Source organism: Pavona decussata, unplaced genomic scaffold, assembly GCF_977016875.1.
Source record: "Pavona decussata unplaced genomic scaffold, jaPavDecu1.1 SCAFFOLD_223, whole genome shotgun sequence".
Classification (NCBI taxonomy): Eukaryota; Metazoa; Cnidaria; class Anthozoa; order Scleractinia; family Agariciidae; genus Pavona; species Pavona decussata.
The window spans coordinates 3,461,007-3,478,106 of NW_028145628.1; the positions used below are offsets into that span (position 1 = coordinate 3,461,007).

The following is a 17,100-nucleotide window of genomic DNA, read 5'->3' on the forward strand; positions in this document are numbered from 1 at the left end:
AGGAAAATGTTTCCTAGTACTCGACAGTGCCTCAAATCCAACTGAAGATTCTGCGTGAATTGTTCCGAAGGCTAATGAGAAAAACAATCGCGCTGCTCTCCTCGTTCGCAGGCTTTTTTCGTTGGCATTGCCTGAATACGGAAATTAAATGATACTGTATTAATGTGACCACGGAGGGCGCCTGCCGAAGTGGAAGGTTTCCCTTATCGTTTAACGGCAAAAACGAATTAATACTGAGCGGATGACACGACGATTCGATGTTGTTGACGTAACTAAGACATCATTAATGTTACTAGTATCAGAAACGTATTTAGCTGAGTGGCCAAAACCAAATTAATTACTTTGGCCAATCACAACAAAGGTGCAAACAGAGTAGCGAATCAATCAAAATTTGAAGCAAATATATGTTACCGGCGCCAAGCGCGTGAAAGCACTGCGAGCAAGTTGGCGGTCTTTTTGGTTTTGCTTATCGTTGGTTGAGAAAGTGGCTCGATTTTTTCAACCAATCACAGACACACAGTGAAATTTCTGCTGTTTAAAAGACCATCGTGTAAAGAGGATACATGACATATTCAGACACGTATCTTGAAACCTTTAAAATTCTCATTATCAACAAAACCAAATAGCGTTCCCAGAGGCTGACCTAAAAGGCGCGCGGGCTCTGGGACGAGATTTTTTAAGTCTCAAAGGCGAAACGGTAAATCACTTCCGCGCCAATACGCATGCGTTAGTTATGTGACACCACTTCACAGAATAAGCGAATTTAAATCCAGATCCATTTTAATTTCAAAAGGTGCAAGGGTGAAGTAATAGAAAGCATGATGGCGATGAAGTATGAAGGAATAAACTTAGCCAAGAAATACAAGCCTGCGTTTGAATGGTCCAAAATTGATCCTGGCGCGGGTAAGTAAATACGAAGTGATATTTTCCTGTTCAGGCTTAGATATTATAATACAGTTACTGAAATTTCCTACGAGTTGCTGATATGACACCTTTGAACTTGTGTCATGCTCGGCAAAGCAGCATTTACGGAGCTTTGAATGTGTGTCGGGAATTTCAGTAAATCAAGAAATGTAAAATATAATATAGGGCGAATCTGTTGTAAAATTTAATACTCCCGATGTATGCTCCATGTCACAATGTTCCGAGGACTGACGTTTTTTCCCGTTCGGTCATCATTTCTGTCATGGCTAGTTTCTGCCACCTTCACACGGCCAAAAATCCGCTTAAATAGACATTGAGTCAGGCATTTAAAAAATAAATTCGTTGTCATTCGCCCTGTTATTTTTCGTTGATTAGGTACTCTTTCACGTCGCGTCTGTAAGTCTAATTTGGAGAAAAATTTGGGTTACGGTTGTTGTTGCCTAAAGCTATTTACATGCACACGGTATTTGCTAAATGAAGATTTTGATCAGTGTGATACGCGGGCAATAAAAATAAGCAATAATGACTAATACCTCCCGTGGGATTTGTTAAATTAAACGCTCAGTTGACGACGAAAGGCAGGTCAAAAAAAATTTAGTTTCCAACCGTTATGCACATAAGCTTAAGTAAATCACTATGGTTATGACGTACGTGCGCGAAATATATTATAAAACGTCACGTAATGGAAAATTGTCCAGCTGTCTTCTTTTCAAAAACATTTCTACACAGACCACGATCTATTGTTTGGAACAAAATAGACAGTTCTAGAAAAGCAATGTTTGATTAAATATTTATTCAAAATAGTGTGCATTCTTGATACAAACAAACAAAAAACAAAAACAGGATCTGATTATTGTGGTTACTGTACGCGCATAGCGGCCACTGGTTTTATGATGACTTATTCGAACTAATCCAGTTAATTTATTTAACAAAATGTCTTATGAAACTTATCTTTTTTGTTGCTTAATCTGAGGTTCAGTTTCGGTTTATCACTAGTTTTCTATGCATCAGGTCTGTTAACAGCAACAAACAATCTCTATTGATTTAATGTTAATTTTTATATTACTTTATATTAAAACAAATTCTGGCATTGTTATTAGAAGATCCTTTTTATTCAATCCCGTCCGTGATTTTCTTAATAGACCGCCGACAATAACAATTAATTGACTTCACGAAGTACAAAATTGTATAGCATTCCTTATTAGAACCGAGTTATACAATCCTCTAAAGTCTGACGGATTTGATGAATTATACATGCCTAACATGACGTCATACCTAAACAAAATATGACGTCATGACGTCATACCTAAACAAAAACCCAACACACCATCAAATTTTAAATTGTTTTGGTTTGTCTAGATTCTGCTAAATTAATTTGTGTAGATTCTAGCTAGAGTTCTTAGTAATATGTCCTCTTTACATGAACGAGATTCACCGAAATAGGCCATTTCCAATCGCAAGTTTCTTTGAACCTCATTATGAAAGCGAAAGCGAGGATAAGTTTAAAGTTTTTATTATGAAAATTAGCTTTTATTCATATGCACTCGAATCTCTTCATGGTGGTCACATTACCTTATCAACACTGCTGATAAAACTAAATATTCATTTCCACTCCCCCATCGATGGCACCACAGTTTCTCATAAACTATCATGTATAAATAATTTTTGGTCGCGTTACGCTTGGCTAAAATCGGAATATTTTACCACACCAGCACAAGCCAACGCCTTTAACCTTGTCTGATTAATTCTAATTATTCGCGCAATGCGTTTATCACTCCTGTACGAAGATAAGATTAAAATTAAATCCAGACAATATGAAAACAACGCTTGGAACTCCGTTTGAGGGCCTTTTCATTTCATTTCCGGGTTGCTTTGAACCTCATTGTGAAAGCGCGCGAGGCTAAGTGCAAAGTTTTTATTATGAAAATTAGTTTTCATTCATATGAGAACAAAACTAATTTTTATATGAAAAACTTTGTACATAGCGTCGCTTTCATAATGAGGTTCACAGCAACTCGGAAATGGCCCATTGCTCAGTTTTTAATCACTGAGGAGTAATACAGTGCGCGCGCGGGGTGGTCTGGGGAAGGCCTTACCGACCGCGTGCAAGTTGTTGTGAGGTCGTGGTTTTCATAGTACAGTGTGTCCAGCTCATACCCACCTACTTTCTCAGTAGTGGGCTGATGCTTAAAAGGCACAGCTGAAAAATAAAACGATTTGGAACTAAAATAATGATATTTGATTAATAAGTTGAGACAGGCCTTGAAAGTTTGTTTGCATGTTTCTCGAAAGTTGTGTGTTGTATGGCAACCAGTTCTGAACTTTGGCATAAGTCTTGGGTGCGACCGACATGAGTCTTACGGTGCACTAATCTTTTGGTACAATTGTGGCTATTCTCATTCCGGTTCAGGAAAAGAACTCATAGAATCATAGCCATTCAGTTCCCGAAGGAACACATGTACACAACTCTCCCTATTTCGATTAAACCGAAAACCTCCGCAAAAAGGAACACGATTCCTTTTATTCCATAAAAACGTTCATTCCGCTACCAGATGTAGAATTAATGAAATCAGTTATTTTGGGAAAGGTATTGGTTCCAAAAGAACACAAAACCCGTCTATTCCCTGAATTTCTGTTCCGCAATAGCCCCTCACGCCACCCCCCCCCCCCCCCACCCCAAAGAATGCGTCCTTAGTCTGGGCCAACGATTAGAAAATGGGTACACAAGAACAAGAACGTAAGGAGAGTATTTCCAAATTCAGCTTTTTAATATGGTGGGAACGCTTGCCTTTTGACTCAGTTGATAAAACGAGATACTCCTTTCTCTCCGCGCCCCACTGACCGGATACAGCACCAAAGTTTCTTTGGAAAAGTAACTTCTTGTATCTATTTCCACAGCTGTTTTCGGCCTAGGGCCGGCAAATAGTTCAGGGCCCAGTTGTTCAAAGCCCGATTAAGTTAATCCTGGTTTAACGCGAACTGTTTTTCGAGTTTAATGACTAATCAATGAACACTCTTCAAAAAGATTTTTTCTCTTAGTTTTGACTTAGACGTTTCTTTACCGTTAGCTTAAAATTAGCTTTTAAAGACGTTTTTAATGAGCTAGATAAAAACCTCGAACAACTGGGCCGGGCGAAATCGGAACTCTTCGCTAGTCCCGAGAATTCGCCCATGAAATGTTCTCCTTGTCCCGACTTTATCCGACCTTCCGAGAATGGACTAACGATGGCCAGGCTCTTTAGTTTTGACCATATTTTACAATAATATAGTTTACGATCGACAAGGAAATAAATTTTTCTATTTCTTTTGGCGGTTATGCCGGAATAAGCGTTCTAATTAGCTGCTATATATTTTCATACGGATTATCAACCAATGAATACGCGTGCTGTGTCTACTGATCATCACCGAATGATATTAAAATATACTTTTCCATTATTCTCATGGTGAGAGTATCCCAGAACCATAGCAAGGGCGGCTTCTGAAAAAATAGAACTAATTTTTTCCGGTTAGTCCTCTTGCAACGTACGGGTTGGTAGTATCGTCTCGTTTTATATTGCATTGTTTTTTTCCCCTGCAATCAGTTTGATTTTGTTGTCGAAGCCGTTCTGACCAAATCTCACAACATTCTTCCCAGAAGTGATAAGCCGAAAATTGCGAAACTTTTGCCGAATGCAGAAGGCCACGCAAAGCGCAAATAAACCGTTCTGAATATCTGGCCTGTGAACAGGCTCCTAAGTTCCGCGGGTATAGGGCGAAAAGAAAAATCTGCGAGCTCGATTTTTGTCTTCGCCCTATACTCCACTTGTGTACTTGGGAGCCTGTTCACAGGCTATGAATATCTTATTAGGAAAAAGTTCGTCGCCAGGCGACCAGAACCATGGAAATGAACGCAAACTCATGTGGCATCTCTAGTCTTTTTGTTTTTATTTTTTCACCTGCATGTATATATCTTTTAAGCCGTTAATTATAAACGCTATGTCATGTACGCTAGTTAACCATTAACCACTTTTGTTTACGTTCAAATTTAGTGAGTTTCTAAGGTCGTCATGTTTTCTCATTGTAGCTCTGGTCAGTTAAAAAAGACTACTGGTATTGATTGAAATACTGGCCCAGGTAAAATTGCCCTTCAGCCCGTAGTGCATGTCAGCCTTCCATCGGTTAGGTAAATAAAATCGGGCATGGGAGTATATAAAACCGCAGCAAAATTGGCGAGTTTTTAGGTCACTGTACTCGACATAGCTCCACAATCTTGCTTCCTATTTTTGCAATAAAGCGCAAATCGTTTACGGCAAGTCATATTTATACTGTTCATTACTGGGTGCCGGGTTTAATTTAACACAATAGAAGAGGGTGGATGGGCGCTGAGCTCGAGGCGAAGTTTTCCTCATTAGGAAAATTTCTGATACGATTAAATATTTAAATTTTTTCTTGTTTTAAAATTCAAACTGAAATCTGGCGCAAAGTAGTGAGTTATATACAAGCACAAGCCTAAATAAATTTAATTCGGATAAAATCTAGGTTTTTTTCCTTAGAAAAATCTAACCTGAACAAATTACTACCAAACAATAACACATTCAATACGCTAGTTAGCCAATCAGAATTTTTATACCAGAAGATCAACACCTTAGCGTGTATTATAACTCGATATAAGTACCGCAAATAAAGCTGAAACTGGTGCCTTATTCGTTTGCTTTTATATTTAGGACTGTGTTAAACCAACGGAAAGCACAATTTTTACTATCTATGCTAGGAATGGAACGGTTTTTCAGGTTGCTGTCGCTAAGTGGTTCGCTAATCGAATCAGTGGTGTGCTCATCTGCATATTGGAACCATTAAATGACATCTTACTTCAATTCACAAACCGTCTGTGCCGTATGTTAATGGTAACCAGCGAACAGCTGAAAACTGTACAACAGACCTCGGAAAACCGCAGGCAAATCGGAATGGTTTTCAGTCCGTCTTTATCGACGGAGTAGAGAGGCAATCAACACTTCGCGGTAATTCACTTTGCTATCCTCGGAAGCTGTGGAAAAAAACTGAGAAAAACACACACACAAAAAAAGACTTCAACAACAAGGAAATAGGCTGTCAGCGATAGATTTCATTTGCGTGCGTCCGTTCATTGTCAGTGATGGCAAACAGCAGTAGTTGGAAACGAATGAAGAGAGTTTTTTTTCCGTGGGGAAAAAAGAACAGAAATCCCCCGCCAGCACCTACACCGTCATTTGACGAGCTTACATCTTCTCCAGGTATACGTGCGTTTTGTTTTTTTTTTTCTTTCGAGAACAGCATTAATATTCACATAAGCATCCATACTTTATATTTTCTTAAAATTATGTATTCTAACAGTAGAATCAAACTGTATAGATACAACGCCGGAATTGAGAGGTTAGTTATTTCACGGTGCTGAAGTTAATTTCAGCTTTCTCAGTTGTGTTCAGTCAAGTGTTGTAAGCGCTACGATACCGCAACAGATGTATTTTTTAAAAAAATACTGGGAACAGTAAACGATTATTGTCCCGGTTCTTCGTATCTGATTTTCAATAAAAACTGATGACAAAGTATTGATGTATCAACACACAAGAAGGGTTTAAATAGGGAAATGAGTCGACTATATACTTCATTGATTCAGTCTTGACTGAATGTTTTTCTTGAATTCAACTGGCAATAGATGCAATAACCTTAAACTCATATTAAAGCGTCGGCTATATTTGATATCAATCGATCTGCATGGCCATTTACCATAAAATACAAAAATTTGTTTTTCTGTATAGTGTTAAAAACTTTAACATTTTGTTAGTTTTGTGGGATAGAATTTCATGTGAACTAAAATGCTTTAATATAACTGATGTTGTTGAAGTGCTTTTCACCAGTTTTAATTTATAAGCGTGTAAATGTATATTGTCTTGACAAACACTGAAGATACATCATGCTGCGAGGTGATTTTATGTCTACCTACATGTTATTGTTGTTAATTGCTACTACATAAAATCCAGCGAATTTTATTTTCCAATTGTCAGAGGCGAATAAAATGGTTTTCGAATTCTATCATTTCACTACGGTCAACAATAAATTTTGACGAGAAAAAAAAAGTTATTCGAACGTTGATTTTTAAGAATTAATTGACCAAACATTTTGCTCTTGGTTTTCATTCTAGATACTGGTGAATGCATTTAAAAGCTTTAAATAAACAAATGTTTATTGCAAGTCACAGTTTTTTCTGTACCTCAGTTTTTAATATAGCAGCATTTAGGGCAAAAAACACCTGCGACCAATGTGGGCATACAAAATATTACCCGAAAATAGTGAAACTCATAGACCAGAATTAACGCTAGCGACGACGCCCAAACGCTTATAGCCTTTGTCAACTATAGTAATCGAAAATAAAAGCGTTAGTTTGAAGTATATCATAAGGCAAGCAGGTCCCTTGGCCTTTGCATGAGAGCATGATAATAAATTATGGTGTTCCGGCGCCGAATTGGAATACAATCTTGTTCTTAATTTTTCCTCACAGCTAGCTGCCGATGACTAATCTCCAAATAATAATTCTTTTGAACTAATTTACATCTTTGTAGGACGGGATTACACTTATTACCAGTAAAGAAGTAACTCAATTGCTTTTTTTGGATGAGGGATTTCATAGAAACTTACTGGAACCTTAAATGAACGATGAGCACAATTTTTCAAATTCAGCTTGGCAGTTTCAGCGTTTCAGGATGAGCAATAGGTTGTTTGCTTTGATGTTTACTTGTTGTCGTGTGGTTAGATAATCGTTAATTTACGTTAGTAACTGTGAAACTTTAAGACCAACAGTTTGTTGTAAATTGAAATTCAGACGGTAACTCGGTCGGTATCTATGACAATAGCCTTATTTGGCACGGTCCTCGCGTGTTGAACACATTTCTCCCCAAGTGATAACAGTGACGCACAGCACCAAAAACTCTTTGATAGGAATTAAAGTGACTTTAATTTATTGCTTCTTTTTTGTTTTAACTTCGTGACGAAGAAAACATACTCCATTACCCGCTGATTAGAGTAGCCTTTGACTTTTGGTCACCATATTTGTTGCGAAACCCACCAAAAGTAAACAAACTGACAAACTCGCAACATGATTGGCTGCATTTTGAAATCTGTTGTTTTGATTGGCTATCGGTTCCCTTGAATGACGTTTACCGCCAAAGTATCACGCAGGCGCCGTGACCGTGTAACCAAGATATTTCCGCAGATGTATTTGCAGACAACTTCAGCTCTAACACCGTTACTAGAAATGAAAATTCTGTGTTAGAGCTTGCTAGATCGTTATCGTTTGAGTTGGATTGCTATTTTGAGGAGTTCAATATAGATGCAGTATGGATTTGGAACTTCCCTCGGGCTTCACAGACCTTTTACAAGAGTTCACAATACAAGTCTTGCAAGACAAACCTGACGATATTGTCGAGTTTGCTGCCAATTATTTCATGAAACTCAAATTGAAAGAAAAGCGCTCCAAGGAGGGAACCAAGAAGAAATCTAAAGGTGTTAGCTTCCAGAGTGAAGAAGTGAATGGCGATGAAAATTCGGATGATGACGAAGATGAAGAAATGGGTATAAAAATATACAGTTGGCATAAGCTCTTAAAGCAGCTTAGACTTTGTAGTTTACACACCTCGATGAGGTCGGGATATCGATACTCCGGAAGAAGTTCAAGAACCTCAGGGCTTTCATTTTTAGTAGCGTTTCGCAATTTTACCCGCTTGGATAGTCAGAACTCAACAGCTTAAGTATGTTGTTAATGGGGTATTGTTTACAACAGCGTTATAAAAGACGACCAACTAGTACTTTTGCTTTACACTTTCACATTTTGTCTGGAGTTTCCACATAGAAAACTTGCAAATGCCAGTGTCTGATTGTACAACTTAAAAAAAAAAGCTTTACGGACCTTCACGTTTTATCTGATAAGTTTGTTTTGAATATTTCAGAACCGCCGAAAAACCGCTATGCAAGGCGACAGTCGGGTAAGAGACACATTGTGGTTCGTGTTGTTCATTTCACGCCTCCAAAATGGCTTATCTATTCTACGTAAGCATTAATGAAATTATTACCGTGAAATTTGTGCTTTCATGGTTTTTATTTTGAGCTTGATCTCTTCTTCCTGTACGTAAGCTGTAATTTACATCAGAAATGGCACAAATCCCTTTCTAGTAACGAGCTGAAGAGTTGATTGCTCTCTTTATTTCATCAGTTTGTGCCGAACCACTGAATCCTGACTCGGACGAAGAGGATGAGAATCCGGTTAGTGCAACAGTTTGGACTGTCATCGTTTGCGCAAGGGATTCGTCTGTATTTACGTTTGTATATTGGATACAAAGAAATCCACATTATCTTGCTTAAATTAAGCTAGTTGTTTGGTTCATTATTGGGTCTTGTGATTTGATTTGCAAATAAGTGCGTTATATAAAGATTAGAGAGCTTTGAAAACAAATCACTATATCCTTGGGTTGCTTTATCTAAAAGTAAAACCGACGAAAGCCTATTCTTATTACAATTGGTAGACCTCTTTAGTGGAATTTATTTAAATGAAGCAAAGTTTGATAAGCTTTATCAGGCTCTTTGTTTCTGATATTGAACCTTAGAAGGCGTTCAAAAATTTACTCTAATTGGACTTAAAATTACAATTCTCGAATAATAATATAGAAGGCTACTTTATTTTCAAGTTGTCAGTGGCATGAAATGTATAAACGACATTTGTGCTTTAATTACATTTGTCTCAGGTTAATTTCGAGGCTAGCTGCTAAATATTTGAAGTTTCCATACATTTCCATACATTTTGCTTTGGTACTGGTATTCACTCACCCCAGGGAAAATAATTTATGATGAAGATGTAATACCAAGGCAGTAGAATAATTTTCTGAGAAAGGAAAATCCTTCAGAGTATCAAAAATTGTTTTTTTCCCCTGTGTGGTATAAAGGAATATTTTCAGTTGAATGGGTCATGTTTTTCTAAGTTCAATTTGAAATGCTTGCTGACCCTTTTCTCAGGAATCTGACCATTATCTTTGTATTGTATTGGATGTAAAATCTCTCAAAGAGATTTGTTTCTTACATATTTTGACATGAAATGTTGAAAATCAAATGTAGATCTTTGGAAAGGTATCTGTGCAGTCAACTCTGATATGGCTGGCCTGTCCTTATGGACAAGGGACTGTTGTAACAAGGAGGCTGATGGAGGGTTATGTTGTTTATTAAAAGCAAATGGTTACAGTTTTGGATAAAAAAGCTGTTTTAGGTAGACGTTTAGTAGCCATCATTTGACTGCGTGTATCAGTCAGCCTCCATATAGCCTCCCACGCAGACGTTCTTAGGGGTTCGTCACACGTTCCTGTCCCACTAACGTCTGCTGAAACGAACAGCCACTTCCGTTCGTCGGCAAATTGCCTTTGTCTGAACAGACCAATCAGCATTGACTCATTATGACAAGTAAAGCCAATCACATACTGCGAAACAACAGGAATCATCACCCGAGGAGATATTTTTGCTTCCGGACGTGCATATAGTTTATACGATTGAAATTTTTCCTTCCACAACATCCTGTATTTTCTTCAGTGATTTCACTGAGAGAAGTGGCAAGAATTCCAAGATTTGCCAATTTGTCTACCTGGTCTTTCATAAGACTTAAGAAGCGGCGAAACCACAACAACAATCAGTGACCAGCAGTTTCAAGAATTGAATTGTAAACAAACGATAGAGCCTGATAAATAAGTGACTTTCCATAAATAGTTGGAAGGTTTACGAACACATCAGTTTTCTTCTGCGCAAATTGCACTATGACTTCTCTTTGATACGCATTCAACTCCCTTATACCAAACGTTTGGCACACATGACCAAAACCCACATTTAAGTCCGTTATCCTGTCTAGGGTAATATTTTTAATATCAAACATGAGTTTACCCAAAGTTGGGAAACGGCTCCTGATTGGTCCGCAGTCGACGAACGGAAGTGGCTGTTCGTTTCAGCAGACGTTCGTGGGCCTAAGAACGTCTGCGTGGGAGGCTAGCCTCCATACTGCTGTTTTTGCTAAAGTGTACGAATTTTTGGTTTTAATCAATTTGTTTGTGTTGTCAGGTTGTGTATCCCAAAACAGATGATCAACGCAAGCGACTAAATGAAGCAGTCAAGAATATCTTGCTATTTAAGAGTGTTGATCCCGTAAGTAAAAATGTGTATTGTTTTTAAAATCAAATAACGCTGATTTACTGGCTTCTCTAATGTCAGCCCAATTTGTTGGCCTAGCTTATTGTTTCATAGTGTGAATTGTATGTGTTTTGACACCTCATCAACAGCTGATTGATTAAGATGAAAATCAGCTCGAATGCAACAGATTTTTAATTTTTGTTATGGTGTAAATTTGATTTTGGTTTAAAATTTTCTAACCAATATTGGTTTTTCTTTCTGCCAGGTTATTGAAACAGTTATGAATCTAAGCCATAGGAAAATAAAATATAAAAAGTTAATATTAATCATGTGGTGTGAAAATTATCTGACAAAATATAAATTTACACCACAACATTTACCTTATTGCTATGCAAGTTAATTTCTGACGTAAACAATCTTTGCCATGTTGAATTATTTTTCATTCCTTTTTAGTCATAACTGTTTAGCTAACTAGATGTACTTGGATACGTTTATTAAAACACTGTTTCAATAAATAAATAAATGAACAAATAAATTTCTAATAATAATATTATTATTATTGTCTAGCAGACTTTTTTTGATGTCAAATTTTGTTTCCACATTTGAGTCACATTCCATTGTTAAAAGTCCTGGGAACGTTATACAGTAGATAAACAAGCCACTTTTGCAAAAAAAAAAAAAGAAAAATTTTTCTTGGAGGGGTAAGGTCATTGATCATGACACAAATTGTAGGCTGTGAGGATTCACAGTGTCCCTTTGGGCTTCTTGCATCTGTAGGAACAGTTAAATGAAGTGCTTGATGCTATGTTTGAGAAAAAAGTTCAACCTGGAGATCACGTCATTGATCAAGGAGATGATGGTGACAATTTTTATGTCATAGACAAAGGTGTCTATGAGATTTTTGTCAAAATTGATGGCCAAGATAAACTGGTAAGTCTTGAAAGCTTGTATTAAAATACATATTTTTAATAAAGAAGAGTTTGATGAATTCATGAGTTCATTCCATGTTTCAGTTAGATTATGAGCAGTGCCTTAGCAGTTTCTTAGGGAAAGTAAAGCAAGCGAAACATGCGATCGTGCTTGAAAATTACCTCCTACAACATCGTCTCCTCGCCAGAGTCAATTTTTGTGCGCACTCACATGTTGCTTGCTTTACTATTTCTAAGAAAAATAAGGGACAGCTTGTAGTCTGTTTCAGTACGCTGTATAAACTAGCATAGGCTTCCTGTCTCAATTCATGTACAGGAGTACTTACTGTATTAGTTCACAAGTTGTATTTATTCACAATGTATTAATTTAGAAACTTTTTGTCCAGTTCTGTTATGTTCTCAGGTGTAAATGCTAAAATCAGTGCTTGTATCAAATACATTAATTTAAATAAAATGTAGGTGCAGAGGTAGAAGATAACAAGAACTTCAAGATAGCCGTTGGTCAAGATAGTAGTTGTGTGCTGAACTAAACTCGGTTTGCTCTATACACTGGACATAACCTTGAAATGAAAAGTCAAACTGGACATTCTTGCCTGTACAAAGACAATGACTTTCAGCTGACATGTATAATTTTTATAGGTTGGCTCCTATAATGAGACAGGAAGCTTTGGTGAACTGGCTTTGATGTACAACACACCCAGGTAAGCTGATTTGGACCGCTTAGAAAATGCCAATGAACACCTCTTTGACCTACTTGTATATAAGTTCTACACGGAATATTTTTTCTGGTTCCTGTTGATGCTGTTGATCGGTGAAAGCTTGGATTTTAACGTTTGATTTGAACAACATACGGAGATAATTTTATTGGAAGTATTAGTATTTATTAATTAAAAATAAGTTTTTGTGAATTTATTTTTCTAGGGCAGCAACAATAATTGCAACTTCTGAAGGAATTCTTTGGGCACTGGTAAGGGAAATTTAACATTTAAATGTTCCAGAAATCCTACATACACTGTCATTATAATTTGTTACTATTCTTATTTCTGCTTCGGCGCAAAAGTACCCTGCTCAAAGTAGCCTGATGGCCTCTGGGTTTCTCCTGCTGGCTGCCAGCCCCAGATGACAACCCCATTTCCTGATGGTTTAACAGAAGTCTCTATGATGCAATATTATTATTGTACCTTTGATTATTGAAAATTCAAATTGCAATTAATTTGTTATGCCTTATGTTTAAGAATTTTCCTTATTTTTAACAGGACAGAAACACATTTAGAAGGATATTGTTAAAGGCTGCAGCAAGAAAGGCAGGTGTTTGTAGAACCTTGCAGTTCTTTATTTATGTTAAGTGTTTTCTGGAATACTGCTTCAGAATTGCTGGATACAGTGTTACACACAACAATACGTGGTCAATTAATTATTAGTTATGTTATGTTGTCTTTTGTGGCTGTAACAACTGAATTTTGACATGAATCCCCTCCCACCCCCCCCCCCCCCCAAAAAAAAAAAAAAGACATCTAAGCAGAGCTGTCGTTAGCGGCTGGCAACAAGCTCTTATGGCATCTGCAGTGTAGAGAGCCAGCTGGTGTGCTAAATTATGATCTTTTATTGTTGTTTTAGAGAAAGGTTCATGAAACATTATTGGAAAATGTTCCCATGTTAAAGGAGATCACGGTATGTTTACTGGAACTTAAAAGGCAAAAATTATTGTTTGTGTTGGCACGCCAGTGCATGTTCTACTTTCATTAGATCACGTTTAACCTTTGATCTCATGTTGCATTGTTTTTGTTTAATATTTACACACTGCAGGATTATGAGCGGATGAATCTAGCTGATGCATTACAGTCCAAAAAATTCAAAGATGGAGATTGTGTCATAAAACAGGTAAAATAATTATATACTGGTGGGGAAAATTCAGATATCTATAGGTGGAAGCCTTAAGCTTGGTGAACATCCCCCTGGTAGAGGTAGATCGACACCTTACAGTGGACACCTACCCTCCTAGACACTTCCTACAAGTGGACATCCATTCCCCCAGAGGTGGACATCTCCAGTGATGGGCACCTTCCTGGGGGTGGGGTGGGGGACTAATGAAGTTTGAAGATGCTGTTAAACATTAGTGCTTGGAGACCTTTTTGGCTTAGAATTTTGTGGACTTTTGTGTGGGAAGATTTTGGTAGGGTTCTTTTAGGGGTTTTATGTGGAAAAGAGTGGTCTTTGGATTACTCTCAGTGCTATTGGAATTTTTTTTTCAGGATTATTTTGGGTCTAACACCTCCTTATTGGCACCTCCTTGTTGCTAATGTATCTGAGAACCTCCCCCCCCCCCCCCCCTGCCATTCCCCAGAAGCCCAGGTGAGGGTAGAGTGGGGGGCCTTTTGTTACAGTGGAAATTTCCTGTTGACTCACCTGCTTCTTCTCACTGAATTAAGGAGGGTGCGATATAAAAATTAATTTAATTTTAATAAATTTTACTGCATTTTAAGGGGGACGAGGCAGACTGTATGTACTTTGTAGAGAGTGGAGTTGCATCAATCAGGATACATAATCAGGTAAACTGAAAATGTTTCAATAATTTCTTATAAAGATTTAAAATGACCCTTTTTGTTAATTACCACAGTCAAACCTCTCTGTTTTTTATTTAACAATTAGATTATGAGCTCGAGATTTCTATTGCGTGATAGCTGATTAGGGCGCAATCATGCATAGAAATCGAGAGGGAATAATCTAATTGTTTTAGTATAAATCTACTAGTCGCTCAAAACCAAACAAGTAAATTATCTATATCCTTATCGCAGACACTTCGAAAACGCGAGGAAGCAGCCGCCATTTTGTTGAAAACCGCTACTCACTATCTATCACAGAATAGATAGCAAGTAGCCTAGCCAATCAGAGAGCGGCATTCGTGATAGAACGGTAGTAGATTTATACTAAAAATGGAGATACAGTGATAGTCCCTGCTCTTAACTTTAGTTCCTGAATTTCCCCAAGGCGACACCTTTCTACATTGGTGACTATGACTCTAAGTTCAGGCTGGTTTTCACTAGCAGTGGAGTCACTGAGAGCCATAAGCAGAATTGTAAGAATGCTAATGAGCTAGTGAACACCAAACAACAGAGTCGTAAGCTCAACAGAATTGGAGTTGCAAGAATCAGAAAGTTTCCAGGTTCTTTTATTGTCTTAATGTACTGTTGCTTACTTAGGATTACTAAATGTATAGCCCTGAATCAGCTGCAGATTCCAGGATTCCTTTATAATATTGACCACTTGTTATGCTAACATCTGTTTCACTACCTTGTCAATTTATTGTTTTTGTAACATGTCTTGGTTAGGATGACCCAACAGAGGAAGTAGAGTTGACGCAGTGCACAAAAGGAGGATACTTTGGTGAACTTGCACTTGTTACACACAAGCCACGAGCTGCTTCAGTGTATGCAGTTGGAAACCTTGTGTGTGCAGGTATAGTGGAGTTTTCGTTGTTTAACCCTGTGACTTGTCCGAACACAGTTTCCTGTAGATCTGCTCACATCAGTGGACTTAAAGGCAATTTTTTCTACATGAATGGACTAAACTTACGTGGCAATAAATTCTTGGCAATTGTAATAAATTTTTCAAATCATCAAGTCAACAAAATAGTAGCCACATGATGTGAATACAGCCGCTTCCAATTCAAATTTCAAATTGTTGTTTTATTACTCTGGTGGTTGTAATTGTTTTGATGACAAAGAATTCTGCATAGGCGTCTTTTTTTTATTGAATCAAAAAGCCTCATTACCATATTTATTTTCCTGGCCTTATTCCGCTTTTATTTGTGTCTCATCATCTAACCAAAGTTTTGTTTATAATTCTAGTTCTTGATGTTCATGCCTTTGAGCGACTTCTTGGGCCATGCATGGATATTATGAAAAGAAGCATAGATGGTTATGAAGAACAACTCAAGAAACTGGGTATAGGTCATGCAGAACTGCGATGAAATTCACTAGAACTACATGTTGATTGTAAAACCATTTATAGATGGCCTATTTTTAGACAAAAAGTGTTTTACCATTTTCCCCAATTCAGCTTTGCTGACAGCTTGTTTTTGGGGTTATTGTCTATTGAAAAAAATTGCCGCCGCCACATTCAGCCTGTTCCATTGTTATTTATTTTGTAAACAAAGTTGAGCTTAGTGTTTGTGTTGAAAAATTTAATTGGATTATAATTTATTGTTTAATAAATCACTTTCTTACATGAGAGATAATTTGTGGAAAATGTTATCACGATTCAGGCAGCTTCAACTGTAAATAAATCATATTTATTACAAACTAATGTTTCTGTTTTGTCTCTAAGAGAACTTTATTGTTCTTTTATGGCTGATGAATTTAGCAAGGATGGAATGATTCACTTGTTACGACCTCTGTTTGTTTATTTTTCTCCCTGGATGCCATTTTAAGTTGTCATTCTAACATGATTATTGAGGCTTTTTTCTTTCTTGGATGCTTTGGCAGACAAAAAGACAAGTATGCACGTAAAATTTTCCACTTTTCCTCGATGAAAAAGTATTAAAATTAATGCTGTCCAACGTTGCGATGATACTACCATCATTATCAAGGCAAATGACTGTTTCTTTGTACTGGTATCATCGAAATGCCATCAGCATTAGTTTTAATATTCCTACTGAAGTTTTCCAGTAAACTTTTAGTAATACAATGTCTCAAACGTAAAAAAAGTATTGCACTTAAAAGCGAAGGACACCAGCAGCCTGTAGAATTTAAATCTGCCACATGGACACAAGTGCTTTGCTTCTTTCTCAACAGTCCTTGAGTGAAATAAACAATATTATGGTGTGAATACAAGTAACAGGGAACTACAGCTGTAGTAAAGCACAGATGTTCTTGGGCCACCAATGACAACTGGAAATTGAATGTTTCTGGCTAGTGGCACATTCTTATGCCATCACAACTGTGATGGAAAGCCAGGTGACATGAAGAGGAAACGAGCCAGGAAAGAGACATTTGACTTCCAGTTTTTGCCAGTGATGTCCGTGACTGTGCTCAAGATCCCTTAATTGATAACCAAAACAAAAACTGAACACTTCCAA

At 37.3% G+C, this 17,100-nt stretch overlaps 1 protein-coding gene across 3 annotated transcripts; it reads left to right on the forward strand.

Moving 5' to 3' along the window:
- Positions 1–787: 787 nt before the first annotated feature.
- LOC146459221 (cAMP-dependent protein kinase type II regulatory subunit-like) lies at positions 788–16,324 on the forward strand. Of its 3 annotated transcripts, none has more exons than XM_085089930.1 (13): positions 788–903; positions 8,883–8,918; positions 9,146–9,195; positions 11,026–11,109; positions 11,872–12,024; positions 12,663–12,724; positions 12,945–12,990; positions 13,280–13,327; positions 13,641–13,694; positions 13,830–13,904; positions 14,507–14,572; positions 15,353–15,479; positions 15,872–16,324. In XM_085089930.1, the coding sequence occupies exons 1-13, from the start codon at positions 819–821 to the stop codon at positions 15,991–15,993; spliced, it is 1,008 nt and encodes a 335-aa protein (XP_084946056.1). In that variant the 5' UTR covers positions 788–818; the 3' UTR covers positions 15,994–16,324. The 3 variants fall into 3 exon arrangements, with proteins under 3 accessions (XP_084946056.1, XP_084946055.1, XP_084946054.1); XM_085089929.1 differs by lacking the exon at positions 788–903 and adding an exon at positions 5,832–6,173; XM_085089928.1 differs by lacking the exon at positions 788–903 and adding an exon at positions 8,114–8,508.
- The last annotated feature ends 776 nt before the right edge of the window (positions 16,325–17,100 follow it).